The 15,330-nt window shown below is 39.2% G+C and overlaps 1 protein-coding gene across 4 annotated transcripts in view; it reads right to left on the reverse strand.

The window, feature by feature from the left end:
• Positions 1 to 15,330, reverse strand: part of RNLS (renalase, FAD dependent amine oxidase) — a 228,150-nt gene that overhangs the window by 193,916 nt on the left and 18,904 nt on the right. For all 4 annotated transcript variants that reach the window (XR_006413781.1, XM_044420601.1, XM_044420602.1 and 1 more), the window contains exon 4: positions 12,977 to 13,135. Coding sequence is in view for 3 of the 4 variants with exons in the window: in XM_044420601.1 (XP_044276536.1) it covers positions 12,977 to 13,135 (159 nt within the window). In the remaining variant the exon portion in view is untranslated. The remainder of the gene's footprint in view (positions 1 to 12,976; positions 13,136 to 15,330) is intronic.

Consider the following 15,330-nt stretch of genomic DNA (forward strand, 5'->3'; position numbering starts at 1 on the left):
CAGATCCAAAAGGATCTGGACAGACTATGGAAGTGGGCAGGAGACAACGGGATGGCGTTCAATGTGGATAAGTGCAAGGTCTTGCACTTGGGGCATAGGAATAGCTGTCATAAGTGCAGGTTAGGGGACAAGTGGCTGGAGAGCAGCACTTGTGAAAGGGACCTCGGGGTACTGGTTGACTGCAGGCTAAACATGAGTCAGCAGTGTGATGCGGTGGTCAAGAGGGCAAACGCCACCCTTGGTTGCATAACCAGAAGCGTGGCCTCTAGATCGAGAGAGGTATTACTACCACTCTATACAACTCTGGTGCGCCCGCAACTCGAGTATTGTGCTCAGTTTTGGGCCCCTCATTACAGAAAGGATATAGCCAGGTTAGAGCCAGTGCAGCGTAGGGCCATAAGGTTGGTGGCCGGTTTGCAGGGGATGCCGTATGAAGCGAGGCTGAGGGAACTGGGTCCCTTCAGCCTGAAGAAGAGGAGACTCCAAGGGGATATGTTGGCAACATACAGGTATGTGAGGGGATGTCACATGGAGATGGGTAGAGACCTCCCCTGCAGAGGAAGGCAGGAGGTGCTCCAACGGAGCAAAGCTCAGGGAGCCAAGGTTTCGTTTGGATGCCAGGAAGCACTTCCTGACAGTTAGGACCCCGAGGGTGTGGAATGGGCTTCCACGAGAGGTTGTTGAGGCCCCATCGGTGCAGGTGTTCAAGGATAGGCTGGACGTCCACATGGTGGGCATGTCATGAGCGGAGCCGGCTGGTGCCGGAGGTCAGACTAGATGGCCCGGGAGGCCCCTTCTGACTCACTCTGTTTCTGTGTTTCTATGAATAACTATTTTCCTGGAAAGGTTTGCTATGATTTTTTCTATTCCAAAGTATTTGAATGTAACTGCTGAATTTTATAAATAACTACCATTTCCTAAACTTTAGGATCCAACTTCATAATTTCTTTTCCATGTTTCCCCCCCCTCTATTCCTTACATATATCCTGCTCACAACTCACAACTATATATGTGTTTTTTGTGCATTTATTTAAAATAGGTTGTACAATGTAATTAAAAAGCAGTTGGCTAAAATTTTCTAGCAGGGCAATCCTATAAACAAATATCCAGACATAAGCTCCACTGAATTCAGGTAAGTGAATACAGACTGCAATAGTATATATGTTTACATGGACATAAATCTCATTTAATGCAGTAGGATGGACTTGAGAGTAAATGCATAATTTGTACTATTAATTAGAATAAGATGTAGTACAGACGTTATAGCTGATACTTAGTCATGCGATGCATCTTTAACTTTCTATCCTTTGCTCTAGGCTTCCAGCTATTTTGTAAAAGGTTTCTGTTATCAGGCATTTTTCTGCCCTTTCACTTTCTCGGACCATTTCCCAGGATTAAAATTTGGGAATATGCAAATGTAAGATTTGATATAAGCAATACTCAAGGAAGAAGAAAATGATTTTGCAGTTATTCATTTCTGGCATTTTATCTGAAAATAAAATGAAATTAAAATACAGCCTTCTATTCTGAAAAGACATCCTTCCTTCCTTCCTGGTTTGTTTTACAGACAGTTTTCTGCTGAAGGGAACCGAGTGGTAGAAATGAAAGCCTGCATGCATGAGCAGCCTGGCCTGTTCAGAGGAATTGGTTTATAATGCTAAATAATGGAATAATTTTCCTAGCAACGTCCTTGGTAAGCACACAGTATGTGGCATGCTAACATTAATTATACAGTCCATTTTCATCTCTGGTTGCCCGAGTTAAACAGTTGTGAATTGGCTAACCGTGTTCATCAAGAGGAAGTTCTTCCAAGGTGTAACATGCAGACACTCTCTCTGCTAGTGGAAAGGTCTTATAAGGGCCCTGTCTCCTGACGTTGCATAACAGATGTTCCTCCTTTTTCATGTTAAAACGCAGTCCTGGGAAGAGTAAATATTGCCTGCACGCAATACTGATGGAAAAATTCCACAACTTCATATTCAAATTAAAAATTCAACATATGGGGGGCATCCCCCTCCACCCAGAACAGTCTGTGTGCTTTTATTAACATGGGTAGCATGCCTGCTGACCTGATCTGTTGCTGTCACAGATAATGGTGTAACCAGCCAGTTTTGCATGGAAAGCAGAGTTCACTCTAATATGCACATCTCTGCACTTTTTAACTTTCTACATTGAGGTAATTTAGTCTGGTTTAAAGAGAAGATCAGACAGCACAAAAGACAGCAGTGTTGCCACTCTTCTTTGTCTCAAGGTGCCAAAAAAGAATTGCCCAGGTTGTTTCCATATGCACCCCGATTCTGCTCAAGACCAGCTGACCCAAGCAGCAATGTAGGGTATTATGTAACTGCAGAGCACAATGTCGGAGTTACTGAACCATCACCTATTCTTAGTAACTGTAAAGCAGCACACTGATATACGTTGCAGGAACTGTGTCTGGATAATACCCTAAATTTAATGTTTCACAATGCACTAAACTCAGAATGAACCACACATGTATATGACTAGTTTGGGTTTGAAAATGTTAAAAGAGAAGGAGACCCATGCAAACCACTTTGGGTTCCTTGCAAGAAGACCAAATGTGGAATATAAAAATAATAGTAAAATTAAATAGATAACTGTATCCAAGGGGAAAAATCCTTCACTATATTCATAATAGCCTTCTTACCAAGTAAAATGACTATCTGGGCACTCCACTAATGTGCATTTTTATTTCATGTATTTGCATGGGAGATGCTTCAAGTGCTCCACTTGAACATGTATCTTACAAAAAGACTCTGAGGAAGGAGCTGGAAGATTGACACCACTTCTTATAATTCATGCTAAACAGACAAAATTTTAAGAACAGCTTCTTGCTTTTCAAATGTTCCAGCAATCCACCTCTATCTTCTGTACAAACTCCAACTCATTAAAACTGTATTAAATGCCTTGGGACACCTTTAAGACTAAACCTTTATTCTAGGAAAAGCTTTAGTGGACCATAGCCCATTTCATCAGATTCATGAACTATGACAACTCCTTTCAGAATTATGCACAGTGGAGGCAATGCTGGTGAGCTGTAAACCATTAAGTTGGAATGAGAAGAATTGCACAAAGTATTTTCATTCGATACTTGACAGTCCTTCCCAACTTTCATCATCACCATCAGCAACAGCAGGAACAATGACAAAGCTCAAACTGCCTGTAGAACTCCCTGATGAAGACCAGACTGATTCGCCCTCTGTTATCTTTCGGCCACCAGTTGAATTCAAACTGCACCAGTTTGAATTCAAATGGAATTGTGGTATATAAAGTGGATCTTTTGGGTTTTATGTTGCTTTTACTATTATTGTTACATTTTCAATAGTGTTTTAGTATATTTTTATTTATTTATTTTTATTTATTTATTTATTTATTTATTTATGGATTTATATCCTGCCTTTTTCCTCAAAGGGCTCAAGGCAGCTTACATTATTCTCTTCCTCCATCTTATCCCCACAACAACAACCCTGCGAGGTAGGTTGGGCTGAGAGTCTGTGACTGGCCCAAAGTCACCCAGTTGGCTCCATGGCCAAGCGGGGACTAGAACCCAGGTTGTCTGAGTCCCAGTTCCATGCTCTTAACCACTACACCACACTGGCTCTCATGATATTTGTTTTATCATGGTGTTATCAAGTTTTACTTATGACTGTAAGCCACACCGAGTGCTATATATCTTGGTAGAGAGGCAGAGTGCAAATCAAATCAATAAATAAAGCTCAGCCCACGAGCAGACGAGGTCACAACTGTGGCCTACAGTACAGCGATGCCATCCACTACTCCCTTTCCCAGCAATATGGGTATAAGACCCAGGAACCACTTTACTGTGTGGATATAACGCAGAATCACAGTAGCAAGTTCTCAGAATACCCCAAGGCCATCCCAAACAACCCTCAAACCTGCTGACCTATTGAAAAGCAATGATGGTGAGAAGAAGCACAATACGAAAATTGAGTTTTCATATATACCAGCGGTGGTAGGTAAAAGAAGGACTTTAAAAAATTCATTGCCAATACAAAACAGAAAAAGGGCATAAGCACCACACACACACTCTTTTTCACCGGCCTAGCCCTGAACTATATTTTATGCTAAAACAGTCAAGGCAACACATGTGACACCTCCATTTTACTCTCACAGCAAACTTGTGTGCCAGGCTGAGAGAGAGCTATTAGTTCAAGGTGCCCAGTGAGCTTCATAAGAAAAACTTATTGAACGGCCCTGGTCGAACCCTCTATCAACTAGCCGTATTGATTATCAACAAAGAATGTACTTAATCAGGATCAAATCTCTAAGAAAGTTAGAAGCACTTTATATAGCTTGGATTTCAAGGGCTCTCAATTAGTAAAAGTGTTAGATATAGTCCATATAATTATCTCCCTAAGTTGTCTGATCTACATTTGTGTGTACCAATACAAGAAGCAAGCACTACACTTCATCTGAAGTGGGGCCTTTAAAAAAAGTCATTTCTTTTAAAACCAGGTTTTGTTTTTGTTTGGTTTTGGGTTTTTGGCCATATATCTTCCTGGTTTGTGAGAATATGTTTTTCACATAAAAGCAGATGGCATGCTAGATACCAATTCTCCATGTTCCTGCTTCAGACAACGTAGAGCAATATTGTGATTTTTGTACATTAACTCCTGACAAATGGACAAGCTGGGCCAGCAAAAAGCCCATGCAGTGTCGTGGGCCTCAGAAAGAGAACAGTTGCATGAATCAAACTGCGGAATGAAGGTAATGATTGCTCATAACTCAGGTGGTGAAAATACTACTGCACGTGTTTTGATTTGTCCTTGGTTATATCATAGCTTCTGTCGGGTAACACTATCAAAGCCATTTACTACAGCTTCACATTCAGTCTTTTTTATTTTTTGATAAATTCAAAGCACCAATCGTACGGGTTTTTTTTTCTTTTTAAATTAAGGGTGAGATATAGAATCATAGAATAGGAGAACTGAAAAAGGTCATCGAGTCCAACCCCTGCTCAGGGCAAGTTGACCATCCCTCTCAGATGGCTTCCCAGTTGCATCCTGAATGCCTCTAGTATGGAAGAACCCACAACCTCCCTACATCATTGGTTCCATTGTCAAACTGCTCTGACAGTCAGGATTTTTTTTCCTGACACCTAGCCAGAATCTGGTTAGCTATAACTTGGGTCCATTATTCCATCCCCTACACTCTGGGATAATCAAGAAGAGATCTTATCCTTCCTTTTTGTGACAGCCTTTCAAGTACTTGCTCAGTGTGATCGTGTCTCCCCTCAGCCTTCTCTTCTCAAGGCTAAACATGTCCAGTTCTTTCAATCTATCCTCATAAGGCTTTGCTGCCAGTCCCTGGATCATCTTTGTTGCCTTCCTCTGAACCCCTTCTGTATCTTTCTTAAACTGTGGTATCCAAAACTGAACACAGTACTCCAGATAAGGCGTAAACAGCACTGAGTAAAAGACAACTAGTACTTCATGCAATTTGAAAGTAGTACTTCTATCAAAGCAGCCTAAAATATTTAATCTCAGAACGGTCTACAATAGCATTTGGCTTTCTTTGCAACCACATCACATTGTTGACTTTCCTCCCTAAAGCATCAAAGTCTGATGCAATTTTTTCAAAACTCTGCTTGGCAGTGTCTTCCCCCCACGCACGCCTGTATAAAAAGGGAGGGATACATGACAGTGGGCTGTCTGAGCTTTGACAGCCTTTCAGTTATATCACTAATTTGTCCTCCAGAGAGACAGCATACCTAATAAGTTTCCATCCCAGGCAACATGGAGGCTCTCACATCCAACACCCTTCTCTTTTTGTTCTCGCAAGCCTTGGTATCATTGCCACTTCTTGGTTGACCTTCAGCCTCTTGTTCAGCGTGTCACAGGATGACTGACAGTTCTTCCGTGGCAGGCTTGCCTTATCCTTGAGTAACTGAAAGTCATTGGAGAGTTCCACTGTGGTGCAGAGTGTCTTCTAGTTCTTCTGCACCTGTCACCCTTTTCCAGAGAGTTTTGTCCTCGTTTTCTCTTCCCTCAGCATTCTCCTCTTCTGCCTCAGCTTTCTGTTGCACTTCTAGCTTCTATACTACTCTTAGCTGTTGCAGTTCCACCATTCTGTCTAAAAACTCTTCATCTTCTTTTATTACTTTGAGGGTGGGTACATGCTCCTTTAAGTTCTCTCAGCTTTTCTTCTCACAGTGCTACTCGCTTGCACTTGTTGCACATGTGGGCCATGTTGAACTCAAGCAGGAAAACAAACATTGCACAGATTCTGCAGGTACCATCACTGGGGAGTCTTCTTGGACCATTTTTCCTGCTACCTTTTGGATTATACCTTGTTGGACCCGTTGTAACCGGAAGACCTCTTGTCTTCACTTAAGGTTAACAATGCAGTCCTATCAGTAAATGGGACTGAGTTAGAAGGAAGAAAACAACAGGTGGGAAGGAACTATGGGGAACAAAGAAAGAGGAAAAAAGCTAGGAACCTTCCACACCACCAAACTTCTGTTTACTCTCCCTCTGTTCACTTGTTCTGATTGTTCACTCTCTGGGAACTCAGCTGCTTGTGTCCCTAGACTAGCTAAGACAGTTTTTTCTGATCTGCTCAGCTAGGAGTCAGGAACCAGAATGGAGTCAGGAACCAGAATCAATCTAGAGAAATGAAGAAATACTCACAGAGAGAAGATAGCCTTTCCTATCCAATCCAACTTGAAATAGCCTTATGTGTTTATTACACGTAGTGTTACATTTCTATCTTTTTTCTCTTGCAAGGAGCCCAAGTTGGCCAAAAGGCCACGTCTCCATTTTATCATCACAGTGATCCTGTGAGGTAGGTTAAGCTGACTGTCCCAGAGTCCCCCAGTGAGCATTACAGTTGTGTGGAGACCAGAACCCAGGTCTCCTGGATCTCAGTCCAGCATACTAACTCCTACAGGACATTTGTATGACAAACTGGGGCAAGTGGAAAGTACAACAAAAATAGTCAAACAATACAGGCTTATTTCTTCTAATATTAACTTTCAGTATTTCTCATTTTCTTCAATGAAGATGGCAATTGACTCTCCACTCTACCCTCAACCATAATTCAAACAGGAAGGAAAAATAATTGACTGAAGATTCTACAAGTAACTGACTGTGCCGTAGAACAATTGTGTTATGTTACAGCATGGAAAAGAGCTGTGGAGAATTGTTCTAAGAGGCTTCTGAGAACAAATGTGAATGATCATGACTATTGGCATTTTCATTAATGCCAAGCTAGTCAACAATGTGAAGCTTAATCAAGAAGAAACTGAGTTTTCCTAGCACACCCTAAGTTCTCCATTCCCAACACATTGTTCAAATGTTGTTTGAGGTACACTGGCTCCGTTTTCAAGACATGCTCCAATGACAAATGTTGGAAGGCACACAGAATCTGAAATATGTTGATAGAGATTTGGAGAGAAAAGGGGGGAAAGAGAGAGAAAGCCTTAAATGGAATGGACATTCACAGCATGCCAAAGACCCCCACCTTTACATGAAGGCTTATTTCCTCCTCATCCACCAATATAGATAGACCTTTTTCTTACTAGTACACCTTTCTTTTAACTTTATTTTTAATAAGATACAAATATAACAATCATATAATACACACACAAGACATATAATAAAAAATTTAAAACAGACATCACCCCTCCACTGGGACCATGGCTGCCTAGTATTTTTCTTCCTTCGATTTTCCACTCTTTCCAAGATACCCCCTTCCATCCAAAATTGCAAATCATCCTTTGGGGGTCTATGACCCTCCCCTTTTATTAATACATGATCAATAAACCTACCCCATATAGTATTCTTTGCCAATTCTTTTTTTCACCTTTATCTCACACATCAACTTATCATTAACCACTATGTTCCAAACATATTTATACCATTCAATTAATCGGAGATCCCATTTCTCCTTCCAGTTCTTCGCTATTAACACTAGTACAGTCTTCATTCTATATACTACCCCAAAACTCAAAATGTTAGAGTAGCAATGGAAGAGATTTTTTGTAGTCTGAAGCTTCAGTGAAAAAGCTAAAGAGTAGGGGCTGCATCTGAATCCAAATCCTCTCACCATCCCAAAATTAAAGAAAGGCAAGGCTTTTTGTTTCCTTTAGTGCTGCACTATCAGGCATTCTACTTCAGAGAGGCCTTAATGTTGGGAGTGGAGAATGCTGGGTGGTGACCATATATTGAATTTGACAGTAAGTCCTACTATTACAGAAGTTGTTGGCTGCAAATCTTTAAAAACTGTTAGAACTGCATTTACTTTTTTTAAAGTCATGAACATATAAATAATGACCTGTATGGGTTAGTGATTCACCATAAGCCTAACACCACAGACTGATTGTTCATATATCACTTGGTTTCATCTCAACCACAACACTCTTCTGGAGTTAGTTCACACACTGACTGGGCAGTCTTTGAAAACAAGTTTGGACATATACCATGGTATAAAAAAAAAGCTGAAAGACAGGGATGGATGAATAGGCAATATTTGAGTTCACTGAAATTTTCCAAAAGCTTCCCTGAAGCTTGTTTCACCTCTTTCACATCCCTAGATGCTAGCATCTTTTTTTCTTAAGAGGGAAAATGCAGATTTTTTTTGAGTGACAAAAAACTGAAATGTTGACAATGCACAATGTATACCAACAGAAAAGAAGCCATGCCTTTTAAAAGAAATGCAGTTCCCCATGCATAAATGCACATTTTCCCAAGGGGTGTGTGTGTGGAGGTGGAGCTGTGGAAATGCATACCGGCACACTTCCAACTGCAGGATTGAGGAACTAGAAGATTACTGACCACGATGTTTCTGCTCATGTTAAAAGGTCCAAACAGCATGGGCTTTACGTGATTTGAGAATAGGAATAAAATTCTTGTACATCCCCAATTATAATCTCATTTTTCCATATATATGGGGTAACTGTCTTCACATTATTACAGGTATGCAGATCTATTTTTCAAGTTTTTAAACCTTAAATGCACAAGAGAATATTTTCTACTTTGCATTTAATTAAAACAAAAATTAGCAGCCAAAATTCAGTAATAGGCAACACTTATTCACATCACTCAACCTAGATTAAAATTTTAGGAGCTTTTGATTCAGTCACTTCCAAAACTCATTAGAATGCTGCCATCCCCTGTCTCTATAAAATATTGCAACTAAGTAGAGCATTGCCTCATCTGCTACCAAGATTGCTTCCAGTGCAACCTGTAAAATAGTTCCAGGTTCATTAAAAGCTAACTCTTCAAGTGCCAGACATTTTCCACACATTGGAAATACAGTGCAAGGAAATATGAAGCCTCATACACTCGTAATTAGTTTGAGAAGCACTCCTCAATAGTATATATTGCTCACAGTTTTGACCAGCTGAAATTGTTAGTGAAAGGTTTTAAGAAAATGAAGCTGAAACTTAAGAGATTTGAGTACTGCTTTTGCAAACTTATGTTCATTTAGACAGCTTTATGGAACCAGGAGAAAGGGTTCCTAAGTGCTGGGTTCCCAAACATAAAAAAATATTTTCCAATGATATGACCTTCCCATCCCTCTTATTTCGAACTCCAGTGAAATCATCATTAACTGCAGAATCATAGCCGCAAGAGAAGCAGCATTAAGGTAAAATGAAAAACAGTTAAGTAATATTTGGGCATCAGCACTTCCGTAAGAGTTCATTTCCAAGGCAAATTCAAAGTTTTAATTTTGACTGATAAAGTTCTTCATAGCTTTCCTCTCCATTCCCCATTGGATCTCTCTGTACCCTAATGTTATCTAGAAGGCTTTCTCCAAGTGCCCCCTCATTCTGGAGCCCAGAGTTTGGCTACTAGAAGAAGGGTCTTCTTTTTTTTTGTAATGGGTTTCTGTTACGGTACGTACCTCAGTGATGTTATATTTTCCCTAGGGAAACCCACTGTTTTCTTTACATCCATTCTTTCTACCATGTTTGTTCTCTTTCCATCAACTGGTTAAGACTTTTTTGTCTGTAAAGCCTTTAAAATCTCTGCTATCTTAATCAAGGTTATGTGGTGGTGGTTTTATCTTCTGGTCTTACTGTATTGCATAAGGTTGTTTTATATTGTATTTTTCATCATCCTGCCCTTGTCTGTGCTTTTTGCTTTTATCGTGTTGACTTTATACTATGTTACAGTTTTGTAGTTTTGTATTTTATTGACTTTTGTTCTATTTCAGAATGGTATGATGTTTGGAGCAATTGTTTTATAAATTTAAGAATAAGAATAGGCACATGCAACCACAGAAATTACTGCATGTATCCAAGTATTTCTATTTAAGACACTGCCATTTCCATTTTTATAGAATACAGATCAAATGTAGGTACACTTTAATAGGAATTTATATTTCTCTCTTTCTCTTGAACACATTTAACTAGACATTTTTATTTCTAGTAGGTATGCTTGAGTTACCAGCCTAAGATCCAGAACATAAGACTTTTTTAGCTGTTCATAAGACTGTACACCAGAACATTGAACATCACATAATGGTTAAGATGCCATATGGGGTACAGGATAAGGATCATAGGAAAATAGCAGATGCAATGTTTTGATCTGGAATTTTAAAAGACCACAGAACTGAAACAATGAACAAAAGGGGAATCTAGAACCTGATGCAGCATGGTGAAAGCACCAGAAAAAAACTCGTGATATGCTCCAATTCAGCACCTCCAGCCTGGTGTTTTGCAGTTGTATCACACTACAGCTGCCATACTGCCTGGGGATGCTGGCAGCTGTAGTCTTGACTCTTTTGGAGGGCACTCACCTAGAGATGCCTGTTCTGGTTAGTCAATCAGAAAAGCATGAACATTTTCAGGGGCTTATGCACATCATTCATAAGATACTGATATTAAAGGGAATCTGTTCTATATTGCTCAACAATAACTCAGTCTTACCATTTTCTCTGCAAGTAGGGCTGTAATTACACATTACATTAAAAATTTGTCTGCTGCCAAAAGTAACAGCTGTACACCTGATTTCTACCCACTGCTGCCTCCTTATTTCTTTCCTGATATCAATGTTTCCTGGTTCCTTCCCACCAGCCAACTTAACGAGTAGGGAAGAAACACTTAAGGGCACAGATGAAGCCTAGTTCACACTGAATTGGTATTGCCGTGCTTGGGTTTTTCTATTTCAAATTGCAAGTGTAGTTCACCTGAATAAACACAATTCCATATAATGAATAAAAAACCCACATGAAAAAACAGATAGTAAATAACATGTGAGATAGTAAATAACAAACTACCAGTCTATTTGGTTTCTTGATACAGAAGGAGGTGAACAGATGAGGCATCTTGTCCTTCATTTAAGACAACCAAATGACTTTCACAGTCCTGATTAGGTCTACAGAGGATCAAATTTATTCATTTCTTTATTTAGAGAATTATTAGGTCACCCTTTAGTAAAAACTCTGCTTACAACACAATAATAATAAAGCACAGTAAAAACACAAAGCTGCTACAACACAAAATAGCTGAAGCAGCAGTCAAACAAAACCACAACAATTCAGGAGAAACTATGGAACCCTAATCAAATCCAGACAAATAAAATGCCCTTTGGTATCAAACTGACATCAAAGTTGGTGCCAGTTGGGGAAATCATTCCATTGACAAAAATGAACGGTGGTCACAAGCACAAGCGCTGGCGAGAGGGCGGGCACTCCGGCCATTTATACTACGCGGGGGAGGGCACAGAGTTCCCACCAAAACCTGTTAAAGCTCTTCAATCTTCTCAGCAACAGGCGCTGCACAGGCACAGCACCCATATGTGTGATGCATGGAGACCACGATGAAGAGAGGCCCTTTCGGGTCATCGCCCCGCCTAGTTTCAATCCAGTGTGAATGGGATGGGGAGAACCAGTATGGCAGGGGACTTCTCATGATGACTGGTGAGTTAGGACAAGCTCCTATGGTAGAAAACAAGTTCTCCCCAAGCTACCTAGAGCTTTGTGTGCAATCTCCAACACCTGAACTGAACTTCAACCCGTGATTGCCATTTGCAGAAGCTTTGTGCCAGCTCCTCCCTAACCAACACTGCTAAAGAAAGAAAGAAACACGCACTTGTTCAGAGTTTCAGCTTGCTAAGAAACCTCTCATTTTTCTGTTTTCAGTTCAAAATAGGAAAGCTCTACTTTACATAAAAATAAACTTTAGCACATTCTGAAACAACTACTTTCTCTCCAGTCAACCAACTTTCAATTGCTGCAACTTTACTGAATTAGCGAAACATCACCTAACAGTTTTGCATTGCACATGTAGCAGGCTGCATTATACTTTCAAGGCCACAGATATTCTCTTTTTAATAACCTAAATTAGCTTTTAAAAAAATATAAATACATAAGTTAAACTGAGCCTAAAATTGTTTGTGGTGTCAAGCCACAAGTAAATGAAAGTCACAAGTAAATTGATAGAGAACTGGAGTACTCAGTGTTGCACTATGGCTGGAAAGATCAGGGTTAAATCTTCCCCTGGCCATGAAGGTCACTAAGGGCACAATCCTTTCATAACCCCTCTGAGCTCAGTTGTCTAACCATGAAGTGTCAGTGGGGAATTGCCTTAAACACTGCAGGATACATTGTACCTTGCTGGGGCTGGCCTCTTCCCCCCTCCCTGAGAGAATGCCCTCCACAAGCCCCTTCTTCAAGGTTGATTTTGAGACATTAAAAAAGCAACTGGTCTGATTCTTTCTGTACCTGGTGCAAAGGGGAGGGAGAGTTATCTAAATGCAGAACCCCAGGCCTGAGGTTGAAAAAGATTATCTAAATGCAGAACCCCAGGTCTGAGGTTAGTTATCCAAAACTAATATGGTCCTTTAGACACTGGGACTAGTGTCTATCTCTCAGCCTCACCTACCTCAAAGGATTCTTGCAAGAATAAAGTGACCTATGTGACCTTAAACTCCTTGGAGGAAAGATGGGTTAGAATTAAGTAAATCAAGCACAATTGCATGTCGAAACTCACTGTTTGCAAAGTCCCCTTGAAGCTGAAGAATCTGCGGAACAGGCATTGTGAGAATAACCCCATCAAACTGGTCTGAAGAACCTGTATTGATGCAGACTTCCCATTTCCCATCTCTGAGGTTGATTTGAGTAACACAGTGGTCATAGAAGATCTCTGCATCTGTTTCCAAATAAAAGAAAGAATGAGACAAGCTGTACAGGTTTCTTCCACTTGGTTTCTTTTCCTCCTCCTCCTCCTCTTCTTCTGGTCCACTCATATAAGTGAAAGAAGGGCTTTCATAAAAAGCATTCTATAATAATTTAAACCATTGTGAGTGTGTTCCTTTAAGATTGGTAAGTTTTAGAAGGGCAAGGGGGAGCAAGGTGATTGGTTGGTGACTGAGAGAGTGTGGGTGGACCTTGGAAGGAAGTGAAGAAAAAGAGAAGGCAGAAAACTATTGATCTGCCAGCTGTTAACCATCAATTTTGGTCAGTCAGTGGTCTGCAGACTCTGAAGAGGCAGCCTTCTCTTTATAGTGCTGTGGAAGGCATTTAGGATTCATAAGAAAAGACAAGGAAGTAAAATACCTGGGAAACATATTAGGGACTAGGGAAAGTCAAAACCGAGTATTGTCAAGTGTTATAAGAGTGTGAGATATAAGCTGACAGACTGAATTGAGAAAAATAGAATAGAGACTGGTCAAAATTACATTCAGAAGAGAAAGGGTTTGAGAGTGAGGAGTGTTTGTGAAGGGAATGAGTATGATTCCTCACTGTTTGACTTACTAAGGAAATAAGTTACAGAATATATTGAAACCAATACACTTCTTGTACAAATAAATTTTTATTTTGTTTATTGTTTTTTAAATAAGCTTTATTAAAAATTTTAAACTAACATTAAAAACATCAATCATCAATTACATCAGACATACTGGGTCAGCCCACTACTCATTTTTTCTTTCTTTTTAACATTTCTTAGTCATATTCAAATCCATTTATAATAACTTGAGAACATATTTAAATCTAAGCCAAGTCCAAAAAAAATGTTTAAATCTATGCAAAGTCCCATTTCTCTAGCCAGCAATAAAGAAAAAAGTCTCCAAGTTTGATAGAAATCAATATCTTCTTGCTCCTTCAATGGTAAATTCAGTCTAACCATTTCTGCACAGTTCAGGTTCTTTTAATCAATTTGTCAATGGGTAATTCTTCATTTTTCCAATATTACACAAATAGACTCCTCACCACAAAGATTACAAGTAAAATCAAATACATTTCTTATTTACTAATGTTCCAATACAATGCCTACTAAAAAAGAAATTTCTGGTTTAAGAAACTAAGGATTTTTGTACCACTTCCTCTACTCTATGTAATAAAAATACCCAATTTATGTTTAAATACCCAACATCCATTTGACATCTTTAGAAACATCTAAGCTAATCTATTTGGCGACAACTATTACCTATAATAGATTTTATACAACCTTTCTTTATGCTAAGTTGCTAATGTTTCATCTAACTTAAGCATCACTTAATCAAATGCTATTAACTCCTTATGAAAGCCCCACTCTTTACAATCTTTAATATATCTCGACTGTATCTACACCTTATGTCACCAACAAAGAGAAAGGTCAACTCCCTGTTCTTATATTTCTTAGCTCAATTTAGATCATATCTTATAATCCCTTCAGAATTCAATGCATTTGGATACAGAGAAGCTTCCATGGGTAAAAAAAAGAAAAGTAAAAAGAAAAAAAAAGACCATCTTAGTACAACTTTTCCTACACCAACATTAATAATTTTCTAGTATACTAACTTAAAGACAAAAGAATCATGTAACTTAGCCTTTCCATACCACATATAAACGTGCCAACCCATTTAAATCATTCCATTTAAGATAAAAAATTATCTTATTTCTTCTTTATACCCCTGCACCATCTCTCTTCCTTTGTTTTCAGTAGCTGTAGTGCTTGTTGTAAGTCAATATTCATTTCCAATGTCTGTATTTCTTGTTGCAAATCATACAGCTCTTGTGCCTTAAAACTCGTGTCCAGTTTGTATCTTATAACGTTCCCAGTAAGAAATGTTCCTTCTTTTGATAGCCAGAATAGATTCTCTCTCTCTAATATAGCAAGCAACTCCCATGATAACTTAATTATTGGCTTTGCTAATTTTGTTTCTTTGTACACCGTTTCAAATTTTTCATATGCTTGTTGTATTTTTTGTATATTCTGTTCAGCTTTAAATTGCACCAAAGCCTCCTTAATAGAATTATCAAGATTGTCAAAACATTCTTTTTGTTCAATTAAAATGTTTTCCTGTTGTAGTTACATCGCCTTGTGGGATATTTACAAAGCTATTAAGGATTCCTGTATTGCCA

The sequence above is a fragment of the Varanus komodoensis genome, unplaced genomic scaffold (assembly GCF_004798865.1).
Source record: "Varanus komodoensis strain SLA01 unplaced genomic scaffold, ASM479886v1 scaffold11, whole genome shotgun sequence".
Taxonomy (NCBI): domain Eukaryota; kingdom Metazoa; phylum Chordata; class Lepidosauria; order Squamata; family Varanidae; genus Varanus; species Varanus komodoensis.